We start from the raw sequence: 25,672 nt of genomic DNA on the forward strand, positions 1-25,672 counted from the left end.
AAACCTGCTGCAGCCACCTCCCCATAAAGGCTTTCCACCTTCTTGAGCCCCATCCTGAAGTTCCTACATCACCTGAATCATTGCCAAAGTTTCCTTCCCTCTCCTTAAATACGCCTTCCCTAAACATTCAATGTCCTCTTCTGCTCCTCCCCGCCTACTCTACCTCCTTTTGCAAGCAGACCCAATTTCATGACTTACATTGTTACCCCCTTGCAGAGGCTGCCTCTCCAGCCCAGGGCCCCCAAGTCCTGGTTCTCCAGTTGCATTCAAGATGCTTCTGTTTCAATGTTCTTGACAATAAAGATCTGCAGAAAGTTGACCCAACCCAACTTTATAGCCAGCGTGTGTCTGCACTGAGAGCAGAGAATGACACAGCATCGATACAAGTCGTCAACAGACGTGTGGGTTTTTCCCATCACAGATCAGCTTCTTACTCTCTCTGCCGCAAGAGAGAGTAAGGCTCTCCAAGTTGTGACTAAGGCTCTCCCAAACATATTTCAAACATCATCCCAGCTTCTTCTGGCTTCTGGGATACCTTCCTCTCCTGTGGTTCATCTTGATATATTCAAAAATGGACGTATTTTTATTTATCCTATTTGGCATTCTGGGAGCACTTTTGATCAGAGCACTTGTGCCTTTCATTGTGGAAAATCTTCAGCCATGATCTGTTCCAACCTTCCTTCTCCACATTCCCTTTGTTCTCCTCTTTCTGAAATCCCGTTAAATATTTCACAGTGCTGATCCACATCTCAACAGATTTCAAACTGCTTCTGTCTTTATCTCCCTGCACTGAAGTCTCTGTGAATTCCTCAGCGGTAGCTTCCATTTTACTAATTATCCCTTCAACAGTGTCCAATCTAAAGTACATCCTAGCTTATATCTAAACTGTATGTAGTTTTCATTTCCAGTATGCTCAGTATTTATCATATTCAGTTGTTCTTTGTTTAATTTCTGCATTTTCTATACTTCCTTGTTCTCTGTTTAAAACTTTTTTCAGATTGCTATATAATTTGCATTTCTTCTGAACTCCCATCTCAATTTTAGTTACATATCCTTATATATTTTTTGAATTTTGAGCGTGTATGTAAGTGCATCTTGAATGGGAATTTTAAAAATCTCTCTCTCTCTTTACACTCCATCCTCCTGGGTGTTTGGTAGCCTCTGATCTTCCAGGGCCTGTAGTCAGAACCAGGCCTGACTCTGATGTCTCTAGGCTCCTGTCCAGTGGTGACACTGGGGATCAGGCAGCTCCGGTCTCTGGCCTGCCCTCCCATCACTGTAGGGGAGGAACCCCATGTGAGCCATGACTCTGGAGGGGCACCAAGCTTTCTTCCACTTTCACCAAGAGAAATCCTGAGCCACGCCCCTGTTTCAAGCAGAGAGACTGTCTCCAGGCTCTCTCCATAGGTGAAATAGTTTGGGACCCTGTTAGCTGACAGAGTCAGACCCTCAGTGCCTCTGCTCCAAGAATGGACCTTCAAGACACAGATCCAAGAATAGACCCCAACAAACCAGCCCCTGATTTCAGACCTGGTTCCATTACTAAATCCAGGGTGATATTCATGTCGCTTTTAAATGCATCTACCTTCTCCCCTTCGTCCTCCTTGTTTTACCATCATATAAACATGAACGAGACAAGGTCTCTTCCTCAAGGGACCAAGGGTCTGGTCATCAAGCTGGATAAGCAAACAAACCAGTGCTGTGCAGAATAAGTGCTTCAGTTCAGGGATGCCCAAGGTCCAAGTGACCCCGAGAGGCATGCGGTCTATACTGCCTGGGAGTGGGGCAAAGGGGGAGGGGCTGAGCCCCACAAGGAAGAGATGCTGAGGAAGAGGAGTTTACTAACCAGAGAGCAGAGCTGAGAATAATCCAGACGAAAGGAATAGTATGTTCAAGGGCACCGAGGTGGAAAGGAGCAGGGTCCCTTGGAGAAACAGAGACACCAAGCCTAGGAGGTGTGGAGAGGGTGAGCAGGAGAGGATGCAGATGCAGCTGCAGAGCTGAGTGTGCAGAGCCTCAGACAACATTCGGGATCACCGAATGTCCTCCTAGGGACCATGGGAAGCCCTTGTGGGCTGGAGCATGAGGAGGGCAGGATGAGATTTTCACTGGAAGAGACCAGAAGCACTGGAAGAAACTAGAGTGGAGGCAGAGTGGCCAGTTAGGAGGCCACTACAAAAGTCCAGGCAAGAGATGACAGTAGGGGATCCTCGATGAACCTGGGGGTCTAGGATGGAGAAAAGTGGGAATGGCAGAGGTGAGATAGAATCAACAGGTATTTGTGATTGAGAAAGCAAGGCCCTGATGACTCCAGAGTTCAAAGACCTTTCTAGACCCAAACAAGGAGACAGTAACATTTCCATAGACCTGGACAAGCAAGGGGAGACGGCTGGCAAATTCCAGTGACATGATTCCAGGTTGTCCCCGAGTCGGTGTCTCCAGAGCGCTGATTAATTTCCTACCCCTGCCCTGCCCAGGTACGCATTCTGAATAGGTCTTTAATTAGCATAAACTAAAAGTATTTCCACCTTTTAAGAACATACACCTTGAGAAAAACAAAGACCTGTTTAAATTCAGCATAGAAACTGGCTACTCTCTTACCATCTCTCTCTCTCTCTCTGGATGTCTTTAAAAATAAAGTGGGGACAGAGTGCTGCTGTCTCCACTTTTTCAAGCCACCCCATGTGAGTGCCGCAGCGTGGGGGTGTGGGAGCTTACCTGGCAGGCCCCACCCAGCCCTCCGCACACCTGGCCCTACGGCAAACAAGCATCCCCAGAGCCTGCACAGCTGCATCTGGTCTCCTGTCTGCTGCAGGGCGGATGTCACTGTGGTTACACTGAGAATCTACCGCTTCTGTGAAAAATATCATTGGGGTCACAAAGTCTTCTTGGTGGGTTTGACATCCCCCCGCCACCCTTTGTTGAGCTCTGCACAAAGGGGCTGCCACCCCCCTGGCTGACACTTCTCTTAGCTGCCAGGCTGGAAGACCTCCAAGCCAGCAGCAGCTCACTTCTGGGAGGAGACTGACAGGACGATTCTGTTCTCAAGCATTGCCCCCCAGAATCTGGCCATCATCGTACTCAGGGACCTGGTTCCCAAGATCCAAATATCTACAGGGTGACTTTGACTCCTTTACCTTCGTGGCTGGCCATCCTCTTTACCACCCTCCCAATTGCAACCGTTGGCCAGAAGGGCCATTTAGTTCTCCTCCTGCAGTGGGAATAGAGGCGAAGCAAAATAGGCAAAACTCTCTAAAACAAAGACTGCCCTGTCAAGACAGAGAAACAACCTAAATACCCAACGACAGGTGACTGGGTAAAGAAGTAGTGGTATATTTATTCAGTGGAATACTACTCAGCAATAGAAAAGAATAAAATAATGCCATTTGCAGCAACATGGATGGACCTGGAGATCGTCATTCTGAGTGAAGTTAGCCAGAAAGAGAAAGAAAAATACCATATGATACCACTCATATGTGGAATCTAAAAAAAAAAAAAAAAAGACACAAATGAACTTATTTACAAAACAGAAAGAGACTCACAGACATAGAGAAAAAGCTTATGGTTACCAGCAGGGAAAGGAGGTGGGAAGGGATAAACTGGGAGTTCAAGATTTGCAGATACTAACTACTATATATAAAATAGATAAACAATAATGTCCTACTGTATAGCCCAGGGAACTATATTCAATATCTTGTAGTAACCTATAATGAAAAAGAATATGAAACTATATATGCATATGTATGACTGAAACATTATGCTGTACGCCAGAAATTGACACATTGTGAACTGATCATACTTCAATTAAAAAAAAACAGAACCCCCCCCCCCCGCCAAAACTAAAGATTGCCATATCGGTGGCCTATCTGGACTTGGTCATTTCCTCATCACCCTCATTCGTGTGAGTTAAGACAGCACTCTGTCTACAAAGCCAGGGACACACACACAGAGTCATATCCATCATTACAAAGGATCTTCCTTCCCCAACCTCCCTAGTCTTCCATTTGAAAATGTTACATGCACATGTGCAAGTAAGTCCTCAATGATACAGATAAGTTACTACAGCCTTACTAGTACCTGCAAAAACTGAGAAACTGCTCAAATGTCTATTACAGGAAAGTGAAATTATGGAACAACCATTTAAAATGTGTTCCTTTAAAAACTTTAAAAAAATTTTTTAAATGTACCCCTTTAGAAGTATGGGGTCAATCTACATGTGCTAACATGAAAAACTTTCCTTCTTCTTCTACTGTCAGATAAGAAAGGCAAGCTGCAAAAAGTACATGCGTAGCACAAACACATGTGCTAAAATGATGTATAAACATCTATACAGGTGTTTCTGAGGGACACACTTAACTGCAACAGTGGTTTTCTCTTGAGAATGAATGAATGATGGTGAAGAGAATTGAGACAGGAAAATTTCCCCATACACTTTTTCGCATTGTCTGAAGTTTTTAAAAAATATATATTGCCTAGGGGTGGGAGCAGGTGGAGCTCAGTGGTAGAGTGCATGCTTAGTATGAACGAGGTCCTGTATTCAATCGCCAGTATCTCCATTAAAAATATATATATATATATATGTAACTTCTGTAATTTAAAAGACACTTTAAAAACCATTTCTAAATATAAAATGTTAAACAGTTCATGTTAGAGTAAGCACCTTGGATGCTTTGGGCGGAGCAGGATGGGTGTGCATTGAAATCAAAGTAAAAAAAAAAAAAAAAAGCCCATCCGAAATTTAAGTTCAGATCCAGTTCCGCAAACGCAGCTCAGTCCAAGCTGTGATGTGACATGTGACATCCGGGGGGTGTCTGGGACACAGTCCCCTCACGCAGAACTCTCGGGTAGGAAAGACACATGAAAGAGATAATGCCAAGGTGGCTTGACTCTAGAATCAAGCAGCAGCAGCATGAAGTGCACCCACTATAGGATGCAAAGTGGGAAAGACCCTGAAGAAATGGGAAGGGGGCACCCACTATGGGGAGTGTAAGGTTTCAGGACAGCAGCAGACAAGAAGGAAGAAAGCACGTGCCTGCCAGGGTCAGAGAGGGAAAACCGGCTCCACCCACGAATTCACCCGGGCTGTATACCAGTCCCCGCCCATCACCCAGAGCTGGGATACAGGGAACTGAGGTCCAAGTCCCACAGCAAGGGAGCTGACCCCGAGGCTTAAGTAGAATAGCATTGTAGGCAAGAGGAGCCCAGAGTTTAGGTAATCTCAAACCCCATGGGAATGCAGCCGCAGATGGTTCGGAAAGATCAGGGCAGGGAACTGGGCGGAGGCTGGGAGGAGCCAGCACCCAAAGGCTCTGAGCCAAGCCAGCGTTTAGCTTCCACGCGGTCCTGCAGGTCGTGGGAGGCTGTGGGAGTGACACCATCGGGTCCCCTTTAGGAGAATAATGTTCACAGCGGGTGGCTGGGGGACTGGCCAGGAGAGGGACTGGTGGGGAGGCTGCTGCAGTGGCCTCAGGAAGGAATGAGGCTGTGTGCTGAGGTTTCCCGGCTGAGAGAAAGCCCGAAGGGTGCGGTCACCAGAGCACGCAGGTCCCACACAAGGCTTGGGTGGAGGCTGCCCCGTGGATGTCTCCTCAGTGGAAGGGAGAAGGTCCTCCCTCCGTGAGCGCTCGGACTCCCCTGCGCAGTGCCCGAGAGGTGGGCCCGTCACTGACCCTTCTCAGCCCGCGGTGCCACCCTGCGGACCCTAGGCCCCAGGGCGTCAGTGCTAGGGCCACTTCGAGCGAGGGCAACGAAGTGGACTCTCCTGTCTCCTTTCCTGCCTTCTCTCACCCTCATGTCTTGAAATGTCTCATCTCTATCCTGACTTTGTCACTCCCACAAGAGAGCCATTTTAAGGGCCATTTCCAAGCCCTTTTCCCTGTCCCAAACCCGCAGCTCTCAACCGTCCCCAGCTTCCTGGCAAGGCTGCCTCGACGGCTCCGGTTCACCCTCCGGCTCCGCTGGGCTGGAGGGTGACAACGGCGAAAAGGAGGGCGACTCTCTCCGCGGTGGGGCTTCGGGTGACATCACATCCTCCGAACGCGAAATCGGCCTCGGCGGCCAGTCGAAGGGCGCAACTTCCCCCCTCGGCGTCCCACCGGCTCCTGCGCGCCTCCGAGCTCCGAGCTTCGAGCCGAAGCGCACGGCGGGGAGCGCGCCATGGCCTCTCCCGTGACCGCCCTGCTGCTGCCGCTGGCCTGGCTGCTGAGTGAGTTTGCCACCCCTGGGGAGGGCGGGGGCCAGGCGGGCAGTGGGGCGCGGGGCTCCGGGCTCAGCCTCGCTGCCTGCCCCCTGCAGATACCGACACCGCCCTCGGGTCTCACTTGTTCCGGATGTCGCCAGAGAAGGTGCAGGCTCACCTGGGCGAGCAGGTGAAGCTGGACTGCGAGGTGCTGCAGCCCGGCCAGACGTCGGGCTGCTCCTGGCTCTACCAGAAGCCCGAGGCCGCCTCCGGACCCACATTCCTGGCGTACATCTCCAGCAGCCGGTCCAAGATGGCCGAGGGGCTGAACACCAACTACATCTCCGCCAAGAAGACCAGGGACTCCAACTTCCAGCTCACGCTGCACCGCTTCCGCGAGAAGGACCAAGGCTACTATTTCTGCTCGGTCTTCATCAACTCGGTTATGCACTTCAGCAAACTCGTGCAAGTCTTCTTGCCAGGTCCGGGCGCCGGGGACACGGCACCTCTAGGTGTAGGGTCTGGGGCTCACGTCTGAACCCATTTTTCACACGGATGCCTCGCTTTCGAGCCTCTTAGCTCCCCGGGGGCTACTTCGATCTTGTTCCCATTTCACAGAGAAGGAAACTGAGGCTAGAGTGCAGCTGGGTAGGAACTGAAGGTGCCTTTTTATGTCTGGCTGCGCTGGGCTCGGGTTCGGGTGCTTGCGTGACTCTGGGCAAGCTACTTAAATTCACTGAGCCTCCGTTTGGTTGTCAGTAAAATGCGGGTATCAACCCAAGCCCACGAGGTTTCTGGCTGGGCCCTGGAGAGAGGATGGACGGAGGGAAGCGGACTCCTGCATTCCTGTCCGAGGCGTCCGGTGCGCTCCGCGGACCAGCAGGTCCCGCCCCATCTCCCCTGCCCTGAGCGCAGAGGTCCGCGCGGGCGGCCCTATACGGCGCCCTAAGTGGAAAATCGGGGAGGAGGCAACTCTTGGGCAAAGGCGCGTGGAGCTGTGGGGAGGGTTCGCGTGCACCGCCCCAGCCTGGCCACCAACCTCGCTCTGTTGCTTCTGCAGCGAAGCCCACCACCACGACAGTGGCGACGCCGCCACCCAAGCGGGCGCCCACCAACGCGTCGCTGCCCGTGACTCCGCGCCCAGAAGCATGCCGGCCCTCGGCGGGCAGCAAAGGTGAGGCGCGCGAGGGGAAGGCCCACGCGAGCGGGCAGCCCTGATCCCGGGGGTGGAGCCGAGGCCAGGCTGAATGGTGGGGAAACTGAGACCAGGAGCCGGGAGAAGGACGTGCCGGGGCCGGCAGGGTCGGGTGGGGGATCCTGGTCCGCTCCTACATTCGGCATCTTGTGTTGTCACTAGATACAAGTGGCATGGACTTCGCCTGTGATCTCTACATCTGGGCGCCCCTGGCTGGGACCTGCGCCATCCTCCTTCTGTCACTAGTCATCACCGTCATCTGCAACCGCAGTAAGTCCTAGAGGATCTCGGCGGGGAGGGTCTGCCCCGCTTCCACCCAGGACGCCCCTGCCGGGAGTTGGGGATGGGATTTCTGGGACTCTGAGCTGCACCGCAGGGCCAGGCACAGTCTGTTTCTTTCCTAGAGAGAGAACGCGGGGAAACCTCTCCCCGCTGCTCCTTCCATTCCCCTGGAGGTTTTTAAGAAGGCTGTCCTATCCGCAGAGCGGCAGCAGCGGGGGTGGGGCGTTCCATTAGGCCAGCGCACAGGTCTGGGCTCACTGAAAATGCCCTGGGGGAGAGGGGGCTAGGGAAAGGGGGGGCCGCTGTGGCCCTGGGACCAGATTCCAGGAGGGCTGGGCCCAAACCACAACCGGCTGTGGTTTGTACTTGCCCCCTCCCCGCGAGTTCCCGCACCGCGCTTTGGAGCCCACGCAGGTAAGTGTACGAACCCACATCTGTATTTGCAATGTTTTTTAAATTGATGTGAAGAGAGATGGGAAAGAAGCCCCATAACTCTCAAGACTTATAATCCTGTTTACTGTACAGCACAGTGAACTATATTCAATATCTTGTAATAGCCTGTAATGGAAAAGAATCTGAAAAAAATATATATATAGTGGAATCATTTTGCTGTACACCTGAAACTAACACAATGTTGTAAATCGATATACTTCAATTTTTAATTTTTTAAACAATTATTATTAAAACCATGGAATATAAATATACCATGCTTTCTTTATAGCTTATTTCTTTATAATATAAATTAATCTTCTTTACAGTGGCAATCATCACTATGTACTCATGTCATTTTACAAGTTTACCTTATTACGATAAATGTTTTTTATCATGTCAGTGTAGTTATTGTTTGCTTTAAATAAAATAGTCATAACCTCGCTAGGAAAAAAGAGTTATAATCCTAAATAAATAGAGAAAAAGGAGAAACCGTATTTGGGGACTATTGGTTGTGGTGGAGCAGTCACTTTACCCCTTCTTTTCCTTTATCCAGGGAACCGAAGACGTGTCTGCAAATGTCCCAGGTGAGTCTCTTGTAACCCCTGGGCCTGCTGGCCCCGGGCAGCGCTGGGCACATGTCCTTGCTTCCCAGGCAGCAGATGGTGGGAACTCCTTTCCCAGAGGGAGGCCATGGCAGACTCAGCTTGCTGCCTGAACAGAGAGATGGAGAAGGCTGACATGGGGGAGAAAATGGAGGCCCCAGTTGGGCTGACGGGGAGAGCAGTGTGACTTCAGAAAACTGTCCCATTTGGCCCAGCATCAAAAAACCCATCTGAAGAATTCCCCCAGTTAATCCTAGCTCCTCAAAAGACCTGAGGTCTCTTTCACTGTATGATTCCAGCTGGGTTTTCTTAAGAAAACTTTTTTTTTTCCTACTTGTTTGGTCTAGTTTTTTTGAGAGAGTTTTATCACCCGAACTAGATAGGTAATGGCCTCCGTTCCTAATTACCCTGTGGCAACACAGCGCCTTGATCTGCCACCACGGCCTGGAGTGGAAGAAAGGGGGGACCAGGAGGAGGGGCAGTTAGCACCCAGCAGTTCAAGTGACTCCCCCATCCAGCTCCATTCATTCTGAAATGATCAGGAAAAAGACAAAAACAAAAGGCAGTGTCTGGAAGCGAGGCCTCAGTCTCTCCCCTCAGAGCTTAGGCCCCCAGCACTAACGTCTAGCAAAGCGCCCACTCTCGCCCACCCAGCGCTGTAATGGGTGGTACACTCAGGATCTGGCTTATCCTCACAGCCACCCCATGGGGGAAATGCCACAGGGCCGTCTCACAGATCACTGGTTCAGAGATCACGAAACCTACCCAAGGTCACAGAGACATTACAGTCTGATTGTCAATAGTAATAACAACCATTTGATGAAATTCTAAAGGGCACCTGTTACGTGCTTTATGTATATATACATATATATGTACACATATTTTTTAAGTTTCAAGTTTCATAACAACCGTTAAAGTAGTTACTGTGACCACCATTTTACAGATGAGGAAACCAAGGACATTTAATGGCTTGTCCAAGGCCATACGGCCCCCAAGTAGTAAAGCTACAACTTCCATCCAAAGCCCAGGCTCCTTCCTGTGGCTGGGGGCTGGGGCAGGAACGGGTTAAGGATAACCTACCATATTCATCAGTTCCTTTCACCAGATGAAAATACTTCAAGTTTTATACCTGGGGTTTGCATTTCACGGTGGTATATTGGCATTTCTCTTGCTATTTCTTGATGTCAATATCATTTCTTGATACTTGATATTTCTCTGTGGGAACACAAGTTTGGTGCCTAATACATCTTTATTTTTAACACTGGAAATGTAATGAATTTCCAGTGCCTATACTAGAGGTGATCTACCAAGGGGATAAAGACTCTTTAAAAGCAGAGAGGGGTTTTTAGCAATGTCAATATTTGGGGTACAGTTGGGAGCTTTTGGAGGAGAATTGTCCCTTATCTCCATCTTTTTGAAAAATTCTCATTTTGAAATGAATAAGTGAGAATAAAACTCTGCCCTGAAATACAAAGCCGTGTAGATCAAACATATGAGGAATTCACACACCCAAGTTTATATAACTCAGTGATGACCAAAGGCAGCTCAGCTTCGACAGAGAGGCTTTGGAGGACAGTGTGTGTAGACATGACACACAGGATGAATCAGCCCATTTAGAAGGTGCTAGCCCAGGAGTGAGTTAACATTTTTAGTGTGACATCAAATTTAGGTTGTCAAGGGACTTTTAGGTAAAGCATCTCTGCTTGTCTGACTGTGGGGGTTCGTTCACATCCTCCCCTATCTCTGCCATCCTCCCGGGGGCCGAGAACCAGGTCAGGTGATGATTGGTTATCAGTCTGCTTCTCTCACCTCCTTTCACCTTGACAAAGTTTCCAGGAAGCTGGGTTAACTGGGCTCAGTCCTGGCTCCACCATCTCCTAGTTGCGTGACCTTGGGCACGTCCTCTAACCTCTCCTCCCTAGTGGCTACCCCTCAGTTTGCCGTGAGGATTAAACAAGATGGCACAAGGAAAGCACTTGGCCAGGTGGCTGAGGTCATTCACCCAGTCCCACGCTGGTGCCCCAGGGACAAGTCCTCAGAGCCCAGAAGGCTGGGAGGCTGGTGGAGGGTGGGTAGACATGGGTGGATGCTGTATTGCGTTCCAGGCCACAATGGCCGTCACCTGCCTCTCTTTCAGGCCGGTGGCCAGACAGGGAGGCAAGCCCAGCCCTTCAGAGAGATACATCTAACAGGGTGATGGGCCCCGTGCGACAGCCACTACAGGACATCAAACAGAGAACTCGCCCAATGAAGAGAGCGAGAGTCCTTCCTTTTTGTTTTTTTCCAGCGTCCTTATGTATTCACTCCTATTCTTGTTATTTTCATGGGGGATGGGGTGGGAACGGTTACTTTTTCTTTATGTGTTTGCTTTAATTGACGCAAAACGAGACTGTGTAACATCGACGGTTCACCGCAAGGGTTCCAGTACCCCTGTGCTCACGTACTGGGGGAGGGCGGGAGCCAGAGCTACCGCAAGCCGCCTTCTCAGCACCAGGCTGTTAGAGCTGGCCGGGCCTCGGCACCCACTCAGCTCAATTTTACCCCATCTTACAAAGCCCAGAGGTGGGGAGCAGCTGGATCAGAGGCCCAGCAGAGGCTCAGGGCTTGTCCTCCACAATATATAGTTCTTTTCTTCTGGAGGCCTCTGTCTTCACGCATGGAAGCCTGTGTCTTAAACCTCAAAGGAACAAGTTATTTCTTGAGCACCTATGATAGACCCATCACTGCACCCCGAGCCCCGACAAGGTAATGAAATAAAATTAGAAAACTTTACCGAGTTGTATGATGTAGTTAAACAGGATCAGACTTGTTTTTAATAACCAAGCGTGAAATTATACAGATGATAGGAGTTCCTCAAATAAAGTGGAAGGGGTGACCTGAATCCTGAAAAACGAACAACTTGACCTCTAAAGGAAAGCTCTGTGAGATCCCCAGGTAGAGGCAAAACAGCCCTCCCAGCCCATGTGTTGCAGACAGACCCATGAAAGAGGAGAGGCCGCCCTTTGCAAACGTGATTTAAGCATCGGGAAAGCTGAAGGGAGGTCAGCCCTCTCTGAATTTGAGATTCCGTATTGGTACGTGCTCCTAGGATCCTCGATGACTTTTTGCTGGTTGTGAAGGCGGAACTGTGAGAGAGCACCCGGCACAGGTCCTGGCCTCCCCTGGACCAGCAGGGATGGGGATGTGGGGATGGAGCAGGAGAGACCCTGGGGAGGGGGCTGAACCCAGACTGCTGGCCCACACATGCGCTTCCTCTCTTAATGGGCTTGTGCTAATGTGACCTGCTCATTGCAGGAAAAAACTTAGATAAGGTAATAATAAAAGGTAATAAAAGTCACCCACAATTCTTAACCTCAAGTATCACTGTTAATATTATGATGTCCATTCTTTCTGATTATTTTCTATGCACATATACATGATACATACTTTAAAAAGTGGGATGGCACTATGCTTTTATAAGTGGCTTTAATAAACGTTTACGGCATACTTTTTTAATGGCAGAGTTGCATTCCATTTTTGGTTGTGCCATCATTTATTTAACTGTTACTTAACGTTTAATTGTTTCCGATTTTTCACTGTCGTCACAACTAACATGACTGAAGTGTTGCACACATCTTTGTTTCTTCAGGGTAAATACCTAAAAGGAAAATCACTGCGCATTTTCCCCTTGGACTTCCCATTTTCACATCAGTCAAAATGGATTTGTCTCTTCTTGTATCGCCTTCCTTCCTCTTAAAAATATTTTATACTGCGCACTTTCCCCTTGGACTTCCCATTTTCACATCAGTCAAAATGGATTTGTCTCTTCTTGTATCGTCTTCCTTCCTCTTAAAAATATTTTATTTTTTATTATTTGTTTGTTTGTTTTTGCGGGGGGCAGGTAACTAGATTTACTCGTTTATTTAAATGGCGGTACTGGGGCTTGAACCCAGGACTTTGTGCATCTTGGTAACAGATGAGCTGATAGTCCTCACATAATAAATCACAAACTCTTCACTTTGTTGTTCAGGTAAATTGGACAAACTAAGAAGTGCACAAATCATTAAGCGTACAGCTCTAAGCCATTATGAAATGAACACACAGCCGCCACCAGGTCAGACACAGAACTCCCCCTACCTTCCACAACTTTAATTTTTAAAAAACAATCTACTTTGGGAGAACAAAAATCTAGACGAAAAAGTATCCTGAGCATGGGAAAGCAGAAGTGAAAGCTGAAAGTTTCTCTGAGACAAAATCTGGCTCTCGCTCCCTTCTCCTAAATCCACTGAGCTAAGCAGAACCCGCAGGGGTAGGGGTGAAGGAGAGGGGAAACCGCAGGGACTGAGGCTCAGCTTGGAACACGTGCCAGGCTCTGGGCTGTCTCTGGGTTCCCTGGAAAAGGTGAGAAGCATCACGCAAAGGACACTCCTCTCCTCATGGGACAAACTTGTGAGGGTGGCCGTGGATCGCCGGTGTCGGAGAATCCGGGCCAAGGCGGAAAAAGGGCATTTCCTCCCCAGCCTGCAGCTCAGGTGGGGCGTGGCTGGGAGAGGGTTAATTACTTACTGATTTCTTTCATACCCAGTACAAAAGGGTTTCACTTATCACAAATAAAATGGTAAATAACCATTTGGAGTTTAAAAATAACAACATAGGAATAAGCATTTATTAGAGTTGGTCCTGGAGACTAGGAATAAAACAGAAGGCCGATCTGCAGGCCCTGAGGCCTCAAGCATGCGAGGGGGTGGGGGGTAGGGGGCGCTGCGGTTCTGGGCTCAGGGCCCGGAGGTGACAGCGGACATCCAACCTGCTCCTTCGTTCTCCGCATGCGGAAGGAGCACCCCACAGTTCAAAGCTGGAGGCTTCAACAATTGTATTTCATTTGCCAATTGCTAGCCTGAAGCACTGGTTTTACAAATTTTCCTGCAACAAAGATGCTCACCACATGTTTTCGGACCCTGAAAACCAGGAGATGGAGAAATGACTTCTTTACTAGGCAGTAAACTTGGTATCAGCAGGCCGGAATCCAGCCTCCACGTGGTTCACTTAAAAAACATGCATCCACTTAACAAAAACATATCCTGCTTGTGCAAGAAGAAAAAACAAAACAAAACAGAGAAATGGGTCATTTCTTTCTCCAGCTATTAAACTGCTTTCAAGAGAGCCTACCTTATGCTTGGAAATCCCCTGTGACTCTGCAACCAGTGGGTCGGGGGAAGGGTCCTCGTTTTTTGTTTTGTTTTTTTCAAACCAGCAAGAAGCTGTCCCTCCCACCTGCCCCAGGCCTGGGTGCAAATCCCTCCTGCACAGGATTTTACAACAACCAGGGACAGGCACCCCTTAACCTGCCCCAAAAAGCAGATTTGAGGCAGACTTGAGCAATAATTTCTCCATCAGAAAGAACGGCAAAGGTCACAACTGCCTGAGATCAGATTAAATGCAGAGGCTCTGAAAGCAGCTTCCTGGCCCCGCTGATTATTGTATGTTCTCTAGCAAGTAAGTGATAATGTCTCAATACCTCAGTCTCTCCCCTTGTACAATGCGGGTAATAACAGTCTCTATCTCAAAGGGCTCTTGGTAAGAATATATGAGTTTATATGTATTTTAAGTGCCTACTTCAGCCACTGGAACATAGTAACAAATAAATGTATACTGAAAAAATGAACTTGTACTGAATTTCTCAAAATTAGTGTTGGAACAATTATACTCTGAAGGCAGTGACCCGTGTCTGATTCCTCCAACTTCTGTTCCAAAAAAGGGGTGCACAATAACCATTCCTGTTGAGTCTATGTGTTAGAGCAGGCAGGTAACTAGATGTGAGCAGAGAAAGGGGGACATGGGCAAATGGCAGAAATATTGCGAGAATGACAAAAACGTGACACAGAGAAAAATGTGCTGTTGGAAAAATGGCACTGACAGATCTGCTCGACGCAGGTGGCCACAAACTTTCAATTTGTAAAACACGAAGTATCTGTGAAGCACAATAAAGCAAAGTGCAATAAAACAAAGGACGCCTGTAGAGCACTTAAAAATTCTCTAAAAGTCGACAAGTACCTGAAAACCAAATATACTTTTCTCCTATGCAGCCCAAGATAGAAAACAAAGGTCACCACCACCTGCTCTGTTCTAGAACAAGGGTAGAACAGGGGTTCTCGTCTGAAGTTAGGGCGTTTCCTGCTTCCACCACGAACATCACCAGTGGGTGTATCTCTGACCGCTAACCCCTCATTTGTCTAACATCCCAGGGCAGGAGAAAGGCTGCATCGATGACCGGTGCTGATGACTTAATTCCACACTGTGAATGAAATGCCACCTGTTTCCTGGCTGAGATGCACAGGTAAGTGGGGCAGAGACCGTAGGCTGCTTTCCTAACAACGATCCTCCCTTTCTTCCTCACCTAACAGAACCTTCATTTTATGACAGGTGGCGATACACCAGGCTAAAAGACTACATTTCCCAGACTTCCTTGCAGACAAGTGTGGTGAGTAAGTCGCCGGGTAGAGCTTCCAGGAAAGACTTCAAAGGGCTAACTCAGATGGAAGCTTGTTCTTTTCCCACTCCTTTCCTCCTCCTTCCTGCCTGGACCACAGATACAATTAGAGGTGAAACTGAAGCCACATATCAAGGCTGTGGAGCAGGATAAGAACCCAGGTCCCCTGATGGCATGAAGCCACCACGCAAAGCCCAGACCGCCTACTGCACACATGCTGCTAACTGGTACACACCAGCACAGACACGGGCCCTCAGCCCAAACTTCCTGAACCACCTCTCAAAACTTTCATGGCCATTTAATGATTTCCTGTGAAATTCCTCTGACCTGAAATAACTGAAAGCAACATGGTCTCATGTTAAGACCGAAAGGAAACCTACCAGGCACTTGTAATCTGCTCAGCAGGGGATGCTCCCACAACAGTCTTGAACGCTGACAAGTAACACGTTTCCTTTTAAGGCACATTTTTGCTTTAGAGGGGAAATGACACCGAAGTCCTTCACTTGAAGGGCAGTCCTTGCACGGTGGCAGAATGACGTCCTCAAATGCAGCAAAAAGACCAATCCTGGCGGGGAACTGACAGAACATTACACAACCCACACAGTGTAGGAGACCAATGTAAGTAAGGAGAGTGGGGAGAAGTTAGAAACCCACCTAGAAAACGGAGACAATAGAAAGAAATGGGAATGTATTTTAGATCAGAGCAAGGAGTCCCATCGCTTGAGAGACAAGAACACCTTAATGCTTCTCTATGTTATAGAAGGGCCTGGAACATTGTATGTAACAAAAATATCACCTTGCTGTGTTTTCATTATCTTTTTCTCAGATTATCCTGAGAGCAGAGACCAAGTGGGTCTTGTTCACCACTCTACCCCCAGGACCTACAGTGCTCAACAAAAACTGACACCTTCTTTACCTACTGTACTGGCCTCCCTGGCTCTAACCACCTCTCCCCAACCATCTCATCCACTGTGGTCACAGTGGGCCTTAAAAACACACAACTTACTGCATCTCTCCCGTGACCCTCTGGTAGTTGGGTCACTGTAGTGAAGTTGGAATTAACTTCACTACAGGGTCTTGGTGCTCTGTTTTTCTGCATATACTAGCAGTCCACAAGCCCCAGGAGGGCAAGGACCCTGCTTCCTCCCAGGGCCTGGCTCTTAAAAAAAATTCCACATTGAGTGACTGAAGTTGCCACATCACAATATGTTAAATACTTCCTGCATTTGACATGCACACATCTGCTTATTAACTAAAGGGTTCTACTGTACAAGCCAATATTTACCATGAAGCACTTTGCACTTTTCTGAGCTGGAAGAAAACATAGCTAATTAACACATAATTCCCTGGCACATGGAAGCCCTTGCTTTTAGACAATGCTTCTAATTCTGGTATAATCCATTTGCTAGCATAGAAGACTCACAGACTAACACTCCACTGCAGGGAAAAGCTTTTGTGGAAAAAGAAAAAATACTTTGTCATACATACTGACAGAGATTTCACTGCGGCTTTGTGAAAGGATCATTCCATCTCTGTCCCTTAAGGCAAAGTTTTTTTTAAACAGTAGATCTCAGCCCCTTAGCAAGTCATGAAATCAACTATCTTGTTAAGTATTAGCGAAATAATAGAAAATATCAGTGTATCACGCATTGTAAGCGTTCGTTTCGTAAAACTTGTTTCAGAATGATAAACTCTGCGTGTATACAGGGTTATATTAATTTCTCACTCGGTGCCAGAAAAAAAAAAAAAGTTAGGGAAGTGTGTCCTCCGGGAAAGAACACTTCCGTCTGCTGGGAAATTATCATCCAGCTTCTCCACTGCGGGGTGAGGGGGGATCGAGCTGCTCATTTGAAGGTGCCTTTTCAGTCTTATTTCACCATTACAAAAATCCATTATTTTCTATCTTTGTGCTCATCCTTCCCCACTTTGGTGAAGATGGGGTGGAAACTGCATCTGGCCATGCTGCAAATATGACAAACACTCCCTCAATTACCTGGGTGCCTACGGACATACGCTGACTTTTAAAGTAACTACACGAAAACCGAGTTCAAAGCACACTAAATTTAACTTTTCTTGATGACTCAGGACTTAGTCATCACGGGTAAAGTTTGCTCAGTACACGTGATCCTTACCTGCCACACTTAAAAGGGAGGGTACTTCAGGAAGTAGGGAGCATCCTAGAGGCTCCTCGTGAGGGAAGCGTTTTCTCATAAGCATGCAGGTGCCGACCCAGAAATTCTGGGCTGTGGCTGGAGATCGGCCATTCCTCCCCAGCTCCCAGGTGATGCTGATGCTGCCGGAGACCGCACTTTGAGCCTGGAGATGCCCCCATGCTGCAGGGACAGGTGGTGAGGTCTCTGGCCTCATCCTTACCACCTGGACCGCTAGCTCCAAACACGACGGTGGGAAAGGAGGGACCCACAACGGTTCTCACGGGTAGAAAACATTCTAGAACCTCAGGTAAGAATGAGTGTCTCTTAGAAATACAAGGAAACACCAATGCAACCCCCACCCCGTCCTTAGAAACTGGGGACGGTGGCCCAGCCACCTCTGCTTCTCACATTGCTGGTGGCACAGAAATAGGATGAGATGGTGACAATGATATGTTCTTACATTCTTTACAGGCAGAGCCTTAGCAAATGCAGACAGCAATGTCCTCTCACCTCCACGCTCCCTCCCTCAGATCTTGGGCACCTGTCACAGTTGCACAGACTGGTTCCACAAAACACTCTTTAAGTGTGCATTTCTTTAATTGTTAAAAATATACACAGGAGAAGCCATGTGTTTTTACATAGGAATACACACATTAACAAAGCATTTCTGAGTTTTCCAAAACTATTGTTATCAGTCTAAAATTTATAAATTAAACATATCAGAACCTTTTAAGTTAAAACGAAGTCCCTGAAACTACTGGATGTGCTGGACTTTTCTCAAGATCAAATGAACAGAGAAATGTGAATACAGTTTGTGTTAAATAAGGTTTATTGTTAGCTTTATTGCCTATAGTCTATAAGATGCAACTTTATTGTGCCTTTGCAAACAGGATACATTTCTTAAAAAACTGATCAAAAGTTTCCATACATATAGCTCTATATGATAGATTACAGTGCAACACTATTGTTACATAATTATAGAAACACTATAGAACCCAAGAGCACAGGGTAAGCAAATGAAATACAACCCTGAGCCATCGGAACAAGGTGATTTGATGAATCCTTTCAGCGTAAGTTTAGAAAACATGGAGGAGGGGGGGAAAAATACATGCACACTGCAGTCATGAGCAAAATACATTAAGTACCTGTTCCTTTGCTGGACACAGGTGGGGGTAAATGGTGAATTTCAGACACATGCACACTCACTCACGCTTCCGTCTTCTCCTGCTTCCCTCCCATCCCCAGTACATTCACTCCCACCCCTTCCCAAAAGAAAAGATCAGGCACTAAGTCCTAGTGACCCCCACATCTGCCTTGCTGGAGAACATGTCAAAGTGACTGCTAAAACAAGAGTGTCGGTCCTCACCCATAACATGAAACAAAGCATGTGCCATAAGCCAGTTCCAGCTGCTTCTGCCGCTTTGGAAGTAAAGGAAGCATCTGCTCACTACAGTGGGGAACTGTAGAGGGAAATGTCTTGATAACTAAACTGTTTTCTCTCCCTATGTCTTGAGTAAAATCAACAGCGGGAAAACTCGCCCTAAAACTAAGTGCCTCGTCTGCTATTAAAATACACTTGTCATTCTATTTTTGGTATCTATTCAATTATAGTTCGATAAGAACAGTTCATGAAGTTTGTACCTGCTTATGGTAAACACCGCTGTGCTGCACCAAACCTTCTGCGTGCTCCTCGCTCACGTCCCCCCAAGGCCACAGCACGCCAGTGTTACCAAACATAATGTACGTAGAGTTAGGTGATGAAAAGTATTTGGTTTGTGTCTTCACCTGACACATCCTGGTGATGAAATTAACCAAACACGCCTCCATGCCTTCCCTGAAAATAACCTGAGTCTGCTGACTAAGCAGACTGACCAGCCTGACTGTCAATCCACTTAATCAGAGGTTGAGCTGGAAAACCAGAGGGCTAATGTCTACCAGCAGCTTGTGCAGAAAACCCAAGAGTTCTTGGTTTTTGCAGTTATCTACTGTCCCAAAGGCTGAAACCACCGAGGTGGAAATAACTCACAGCATAAAATACAATGAACTTAAACCGCATAACCTGTGGGACCACCAGGAGAGAAAAAAGGATCCTCATTGCCCACATAACTTGGTGTGGGTTTTAGCGTCTCTGTATACATTAGCTGCTACCGAAAAAAAATCAAAAAACTAAAGATTTACTTCGTAACTCTTATTTTCAGTTAAATGCTCATACACTCACAAAATACTCACACACCCTATGAATATGAGGTGGCTCTTTTCTTCAAAATTTTAAAAATCAAGAGGCACCAATACCCGTTCGTTTATGTATTTAGAAGTCTCATATAATCACCACTGAAGCAACAGAAATGGCATCTGTGAAGATCACACACAGGAGAAAAAAGATCAAAAGACAACCTTAGCCGCTGCACTTCACGCTGTCCTTGAAAGCACAGATGCTCTGAATCAGAATCTAAGGATCTGCTAAGGTTTTATCGGTTTAGCATAGTCCCATGGCCTTTGTCCGTGATTGGTAAGTGGAAATGGCTTCTTAGTAAGAAATGTTTAAGAAACCACTCTGAAATTGTTTTCAACGTACACTGTTATCATTAGTCTGACTGTAACACACCTTAGCTTTATCACGACCTCCTGCGAGAACGCAGAGCGTGACCAAGCACATCCTCCCGCCCGGCTGACTGACAGCCCCAGCGACAGTCCTGCCACCACTGGTGAAGGTGAAGGTGTGTCTAGAGCAGAAAGGTCAGCATGTTGTACTTCAGCATCTTTGGTTAAGGTCTGGCTTCTTCAAACCCACCTCTCTTCTCCACGTTTAGTCACCTAAGAATTTTAAGTCCATGCATTTAGTTAAAGAAGGTCACACGACAAAATTTTCACGTGAAATTGTCAGATCAACAAGAGTCTCCCAATTTTTGGCCCTACCCCTGCCCAGTGGGACCACAGGGACCTTGCACAGGAAGCTGTAAAGTCCAACGCTTCAGTTAAAGCATGTTCTTTCTAAGGTCTCATAGGCCGCATAGAGAGCTTCCACAGGATCCCCAATCCTGGGAGAGGGACAAAGCAGAGCTCTCTCTGGCTTTTGTCCTTCAAGTGGCCTGAGCCAACTATGTTAAGTGTCTGGTCGCCAAAAATATTTACCACCAGCCTTGAGAGCAATGTCTGTACTGTTCAAATCATACATCAAGCCTAAATGTTGTGTAGGTGTTTGAGGTGCAAAGGCGAGAATAAGCTGTGACTAAAATAAATCTGGCCTAGCGAGAAAAAAAAAAAAAAGTTAAAAAAAAGGTAACACTCTGGGTTTTAATTCAAAGGAAAAAAATACATAATAAAGCAGTTTTACATCCTTGGCCAGAGTGTTCCCTGGAATTCCCTACCTTCTCCTTCTAGAGTCCAAGGAGCTGCTCTCTGCTCTCTTCCTTCACTGTGTTAGTGGAGACCTGCAGGTTCCAACAGGAAAGCAGAAACGCAGGGCAAAAGCCGCTGTGGGGCCAAGACGGAAGTGGGGCAAAGCGGGTACCCGGAGCGCCCAGCCAAATCCCTGGCTGCGCCCCACAGTGCAGTGACCCTCAGCATCAGCCGGACCACACGCAGCAGCGAAGCAGCACCCCTTCCTTCACAAGCGAGTCCCGGCTCTCCCAGGGGAACATCTCAGGACAAACCATCCAGGCCGGACCGCTACAGCGAACGCTGCCAGGCTCCAATTAACTCAGCACCAGATCTGTCAGCTCCCTCCCCCGCAAACGAAGTCAATCTGCAGTAAAATGTGGAGTGTCACATTTCTCTCTGCTCCTGTGTATTCTTCTTTCTTCCTTTTCTCATCAAAGTTCTCCTGTACTGATATTCAGTTCCCAGTCAGATGAAATAGAGTTGCAAAGTATTTGGTGGTTTCCATATGACATTCTTCTCAAAATGAAGTGACTTCGTAGGTTTAAGTCGGAATTATGTCCACAAAAGTCTTTTTCATGTAGTTCATCATACAGAGAAAGACTCTTACACATGGCTATTTCTGGACAGTGCATTAAATGAAGATACCTCGCGAGAGAAAGGATCATTATCGGTACCCAGTAGAATAATATAGAGATTCACAATGAGATGATACACTTTGCAGAAGAGAGGCATTGAACAGTATACTATTCAAATACAAAAACAGCAATAAACATAGTCTGCACTACAGAAAATGTGCTAGCTTCTAACTTTAAGGATTTAAAGTGGTAAGTCTGGTAACTGCATTTTAGGACTGGAACATGCTTCTTCCCTTCCAGATACACAATGTTTGATGCCGGTGCACATATATACACACACACACAACACTGTGTCTGCAATGACATACAAAGGCAATAGACAGCCAAGTCCTGAAGGCAGATTTCAGAGAAGAGGGCTACCAAGACCAAGAGAGCAAATAGCAACTTAAGAACACGTCTAACTTCAGAATTTTGTTTTATTGAACACACTTTTAAAAACAAGCACCTCTTGGCAATAAAAGCAAAGAAACAATAGTAGTGCTTCCACTCAGTTCTGGTGGAAGATTTCTCACACCAACCTGCTAAAATTTATGACGGCATTTTTTTATAGAAGGCAGCCCCGCTGGGGCTACAAGCAGAGCTCAGATGCAGGTCTGCTAACTTCTCGGTGAGAGCTGGAGCAGAGGAAAACATCCAAAAGCAAATTTGGAATTTATCACAGCTTTCTTCCTTAAGCAAAAGAAACTGCAAATTAGCTTCATGACCACAATTCAGTTTTTCAAACTGCTTCTGAAGAATTTTCATTTAATTATGTATACACAACATGTTTCTTCACAAACATTCTCAAGGCTTAACAGTTATCAAGAGAATGACAAAAGTAAAAGCAGGAGAAATATTAAACACATGGCGGGGAGGTCAATTTCTGTTTCTGCTCTTAAAAAGTAAAAAAATCACCATATAATTAAGTACAAAAACCTGCATTGAATGACAACTGCTGGTGTATTTACTTGATCAGAAATGAAGACCAAGAATATAATAAAGCCCTATGACAGGTGTCCCCCAGAGCACTCCCTCAGTGTGTGCACACTAAAATGTTGGCAAAGTTTCTGGAGCGTTAGCTTATATAAACATGGGAGTCCTTGGTTAGCTGCATTAAATGGGACGTTCTCTTCTGAAATGCGCCTCCATTCAGTTTCACTTACAAATTGCAAACTAATTTCTTCAGAAAAATATCTGTTTGGCATCCCCTGGACTTTGTTCCATTGGACAATATGGACATTTTAATCTAAAGACAAGAAAGAAAACACGGAATCAAGGAACAGGATCAGTACAGAGCATTCAATTTTCATGTACTTATAGAGTATCTTTAAAAAAAAATTACACACATACACTGTTTTTCACTTTGAGGGGTAACTGTGTTTTCTCTTACTGTAACAGCCAGCGTCACAAATGAACACCATCCAAGCCAGACCCCACACTGAAAGGCTCTTCTTTAGTGGAAATCAGTGAAAATTATTTTGTACAAAAAACAAAGACAACTTCTGAAAATTGCATTTGGGGTTTCAGGAGGAAATGCAACTTTTCTCCTCCAAGGTTTAGCTTGCACCGATCTCGAAATGACTTTCGGAGGTACGAGTGTCACAATCCACTCACACACAGCAGGTCTGATGCCAGCTGCTAAGCCTACAGGACACGCGGCCCACCCAGAGCGGCCTGCACGCCCCGTGGTGGCGCGAGACCCCCTGCAGGGGCACAGGAACCCAGCACAGCCCGAACCAAGACCACCGTCTGGCTTCTAGTGGCCACTCACCCGCACTCCCAGGGCTGCTGGGAAGGGCACAGGCAATTTTATTACAAGCCAGAGGCTTCTCTGAGAAGAAAGACTTAACCATAATGGGTCTGAAACCAACTCCAATGAAACATCTTCTAGCCACTTGAGCTAGAAACAGTTTTGAGATTGTCTTTTTAAAAGCTGGGCTCATCATGTATAAAAATTATAAATGTATACACCCTTTGAATTAGTAATTCCAATTCTACAAATTTATAAATCACACAAAGATACGGTAAATTCACTTTATAGTAACAAAAGTTAAATGCTCATCATTAGGGAACTGGTTCAATAAATGATCCTATTTCCATATGGCAGAATATTCTGCAGCTTTAAAAAAGAATGAGGACTCTTTCTATATCATAAAAAGATCTCTAAGATGCATCACTAAGTGAAAAAGCAAAGCGCAGAACAGTACACAGCACGCTACCATCTGTGTAAAGGGGGAGGGATGAGAGGGGCTGAAGACCACGCCCCTAAATCTAACCAGCAAATTCAAGACTGACAAAAAAAATCAGAAACACTCACGATACTAAATGAATAGTTAAGAATCTATTAATTTCTAAAGTCTACCTTTTTTTTTTTAACAAACATTTTTCAAAAGTCAGACACTTACTTGCTACCGTTAAACATTTTATTCAGGGCGTCTCTTGATATAATATGACCACAGACCAATTTCATGGGTGGATTGTTGTCTGTTGTTTGCTGACGAAGAATAGGACAGGCAAAAATAGAGTGATACCAGCACTTCTTACCAAGGTCCACTTCAATCTGTTTTTTTTAAAAAGTTAAGAGTCTCAAGTTACATTACAGAAAACCATCCACATGTTGATATGCACTACGCAGCAAGGAACATTTATCAAATCTACTCAACTGACGGCAACTTTTTATAGCATTTTTCTAACTTGCTCAAATAGGCAGTCTTAGGGATTCAAAGTATTACTTCATAATTCTAAATTAGCCCTCAAATTTATTTTTAACACTACTTTTCAGACCAAATTCTGATGTCTGAGAGGAGGAGTAAGGCAGTGCTCTGTAAGTCAAACACTCTCGAAAATCTGTAATTTGTACTGAAAATTTGTTCGGGATATACCGAAGAGCTAACCCAGCAGAAATCCCGGCTGTTCCTGTGGGACACTTAGCTCGGCGACACAAGCCAGGGTGGCAACGCCTCTAACACAGGCTAAAGGCCGCTGCTGCCACGTGGGCTTCAGATCCGGGCTTCCCCTGTTCTGTGTGCACCTGTCCAGAGAAACCACCCGAAACAAGGGCTTTACAGACCCTCAGGCCCCCTCACAACCCGTCATCCGAGCCAATGGCACCTGTACATCGGCTCCCTCCTTCCAGCAAACACAACGAACAGAAGCGATGGAATCAGCTCAGCACAGTGGCTGGCGCATGACAGAGGCTCCACGAAGGCCGGTTCTTCCTGTTTCTTTCCTTCTAAATCTAGCACGGCTGTCGGTATAAACGTCTATCACTCAGACTCTTTTAGAAAGCTGACCAAGTGTAAGAACAGCTCCGAGAAACACTCATTTCCCAGCACCTCCCAGTGCGCTATTCCCCGGCACCGGGATTCGGGCGAGTTCAGCTTTCAGTGCGCAGTGGCCCAGGGCTTGAGGGTCAAAGGTTCTGACGACACAACTGGGAACACCTGCCCTGGCGAGGCGAGGGAAGGCTCGGCGCCCCCCGCCCGCTCAGATGAGCAGCAGCCACGCTGGGTACGGCTGGCGTCCTGACCACACTCAGGACTGGGGCCGCACCTGTGCCTTTGATCTGAACGGATCACTGAGAAGCTGGGGCAACCAACCGACAGCTACCAGCTGGAAGGACGAGGTAACTGCAGATAAACCTGGGTGCAGGGGTGGCAGAAACACAGCCAAAAGCCAAATGCGTGTTTTAGCCCATTAGAGCCTGTGACACAGTCACGACAGGCATGGTGACTCCTGTCAGAGGCCTGGTGGAAACACACACACGTGTCGTAACTACATGGCAACGAAACCTGACTGCCTATTCTGTGGTCCACACTATCCCCAGCATACCAATGCTGTCTCTAGCCTTAACAGCCCCATAAAGAGAAGCATGGTCCTCATTGTAGACATGGACAAACTACCGCTTTCAGAAGTTAGAGAGCTCGTGACTGGAGCTGATGTTGAAAACCCTGGCCTGTTCCATGACAGCGGTGGGCACACAGCACGGGAGGGCCACTGCTGACTGCGGGTGTCCCTGGGACAGCCCTTAACAGCTATGTACTCATTTTAATTGGTATTGGGAAATATAACCAGCACAAACCCATGACCCCATAAATATCAATATTTAAGACAAAACTAAATCCAATCAAGCTGACTCACCGATTTTACATTTTTAAAAATCCACAGTGTGAGTGGTTTATCAACTGCACCACAGAACACAGCGCACGCTACAGCATAGACCACCCTTCCCACCTGTATTTTTCCTTCACGAGCTGTCACTGCCACTCTTAAGTAAAATGGTAAGAAAACTGCTCCAGTGCCTCCAAAATGTACCAGCTCCCAGTTCTATGGTTTCATCACGTCTACATATACGGAAAAGGATCCC

At 46.9% G+C, this 25,672-nt stretch overlaps 2 protein-coding genes across 2 annotated transcripts in view; one reads left to right on the top strand and one right to left on the bottom strand.

The window, feature by feature from the left end:
• The first annotated feature begins 5,084 nt into the window (after positions 1-5,084).
• CD8A (CD8 subunit alpha) lies at positions 5,085-12,184 on the top strand. Its single transcript, XM_074354618.1, has 7 exons — positions 5,085-5,212; positions 5,893-6,205; positions 6,295-6,660; positions 7,239-7,352; positions 7,536-7,643; positions 8,641-8,671; positions 10,827-12,184. Exons 2-7 carry the CDS (start codon positions 6,157-6,159, stop codon positions 10,876-10,878), a joined length of 720 nt encoding a protein of 239 aa, XP_074210719.1. The 5' UTR covers positions 5,085-5,212; positions 5,893-6,156; the 3' UTR covers positions 10,879-12,184.
• A 5,933-nt stretch (positions 12,185-18,117) lies between these two features.
• Positions 18,118-25,672, bottom strand: part of RMND5A (required for meiotic nuclear division 5 homolog A) — a 48,297-nt gene continuing 40,742 nt past the window's right edge. The window contains exons 8-9 of the mRNA XM_074354616.1: positions 23,712-23,866; positions 18,118-22,552 (exon numbers count right to left, since the gene is read on the bottom strand). Of these exons, the coding sequence (XP_074210717.1) occupies positions 22,489-22,552; positions 23,712-23,866 (219 nt within the window). The 3' untranslated portion in view covers positions 18,118-22,488. The remainder of the gene's footprint in view (positions 22,553-23,711; positions 23,867-25,672) is intronic.

Source organism: Camelus bactrianus, chromosome 28 (assembly GCF_048773025.1).
Source record: "Camelus bactrianus isolate YW-2024 breed Bactrian camel chromosome 28, ASM4877302v1, whole genome shotgun sequence".
Classification (NCBI taxonomy): Eukaryota; Metazoa; Chordata; class Mammalia; order Artiodactyla; family Camelidae; genus Camelus; species Camelus bactrianus.

Excerpts from the sequence above, each read along its gene's own strand:
- CD8A (XM_074354618.1), top strand. The coding sequence starts at position 6,157 with ATGGCCTCTCCCGTGACCGCCCTGCTGCTGCCGCTGGCCTGGCTGCTG. Across the intron at positions 7,353-7,535 it reads GCCCTCGGCGGGCAGCAAAG|ATACAAGTGGCATGGACTTC; the intron begins GTGAGGCGCGCG and ends TGTTGTCACTAG. Across the intron at positions 8,672-10,826 it reads CGTGTCTGCAAATGTCCCAG|GCCGGTGGCCAGACAGGGAG; the intron begins GTGAGTCTCTTG and ends CCTCTCTTTCAG.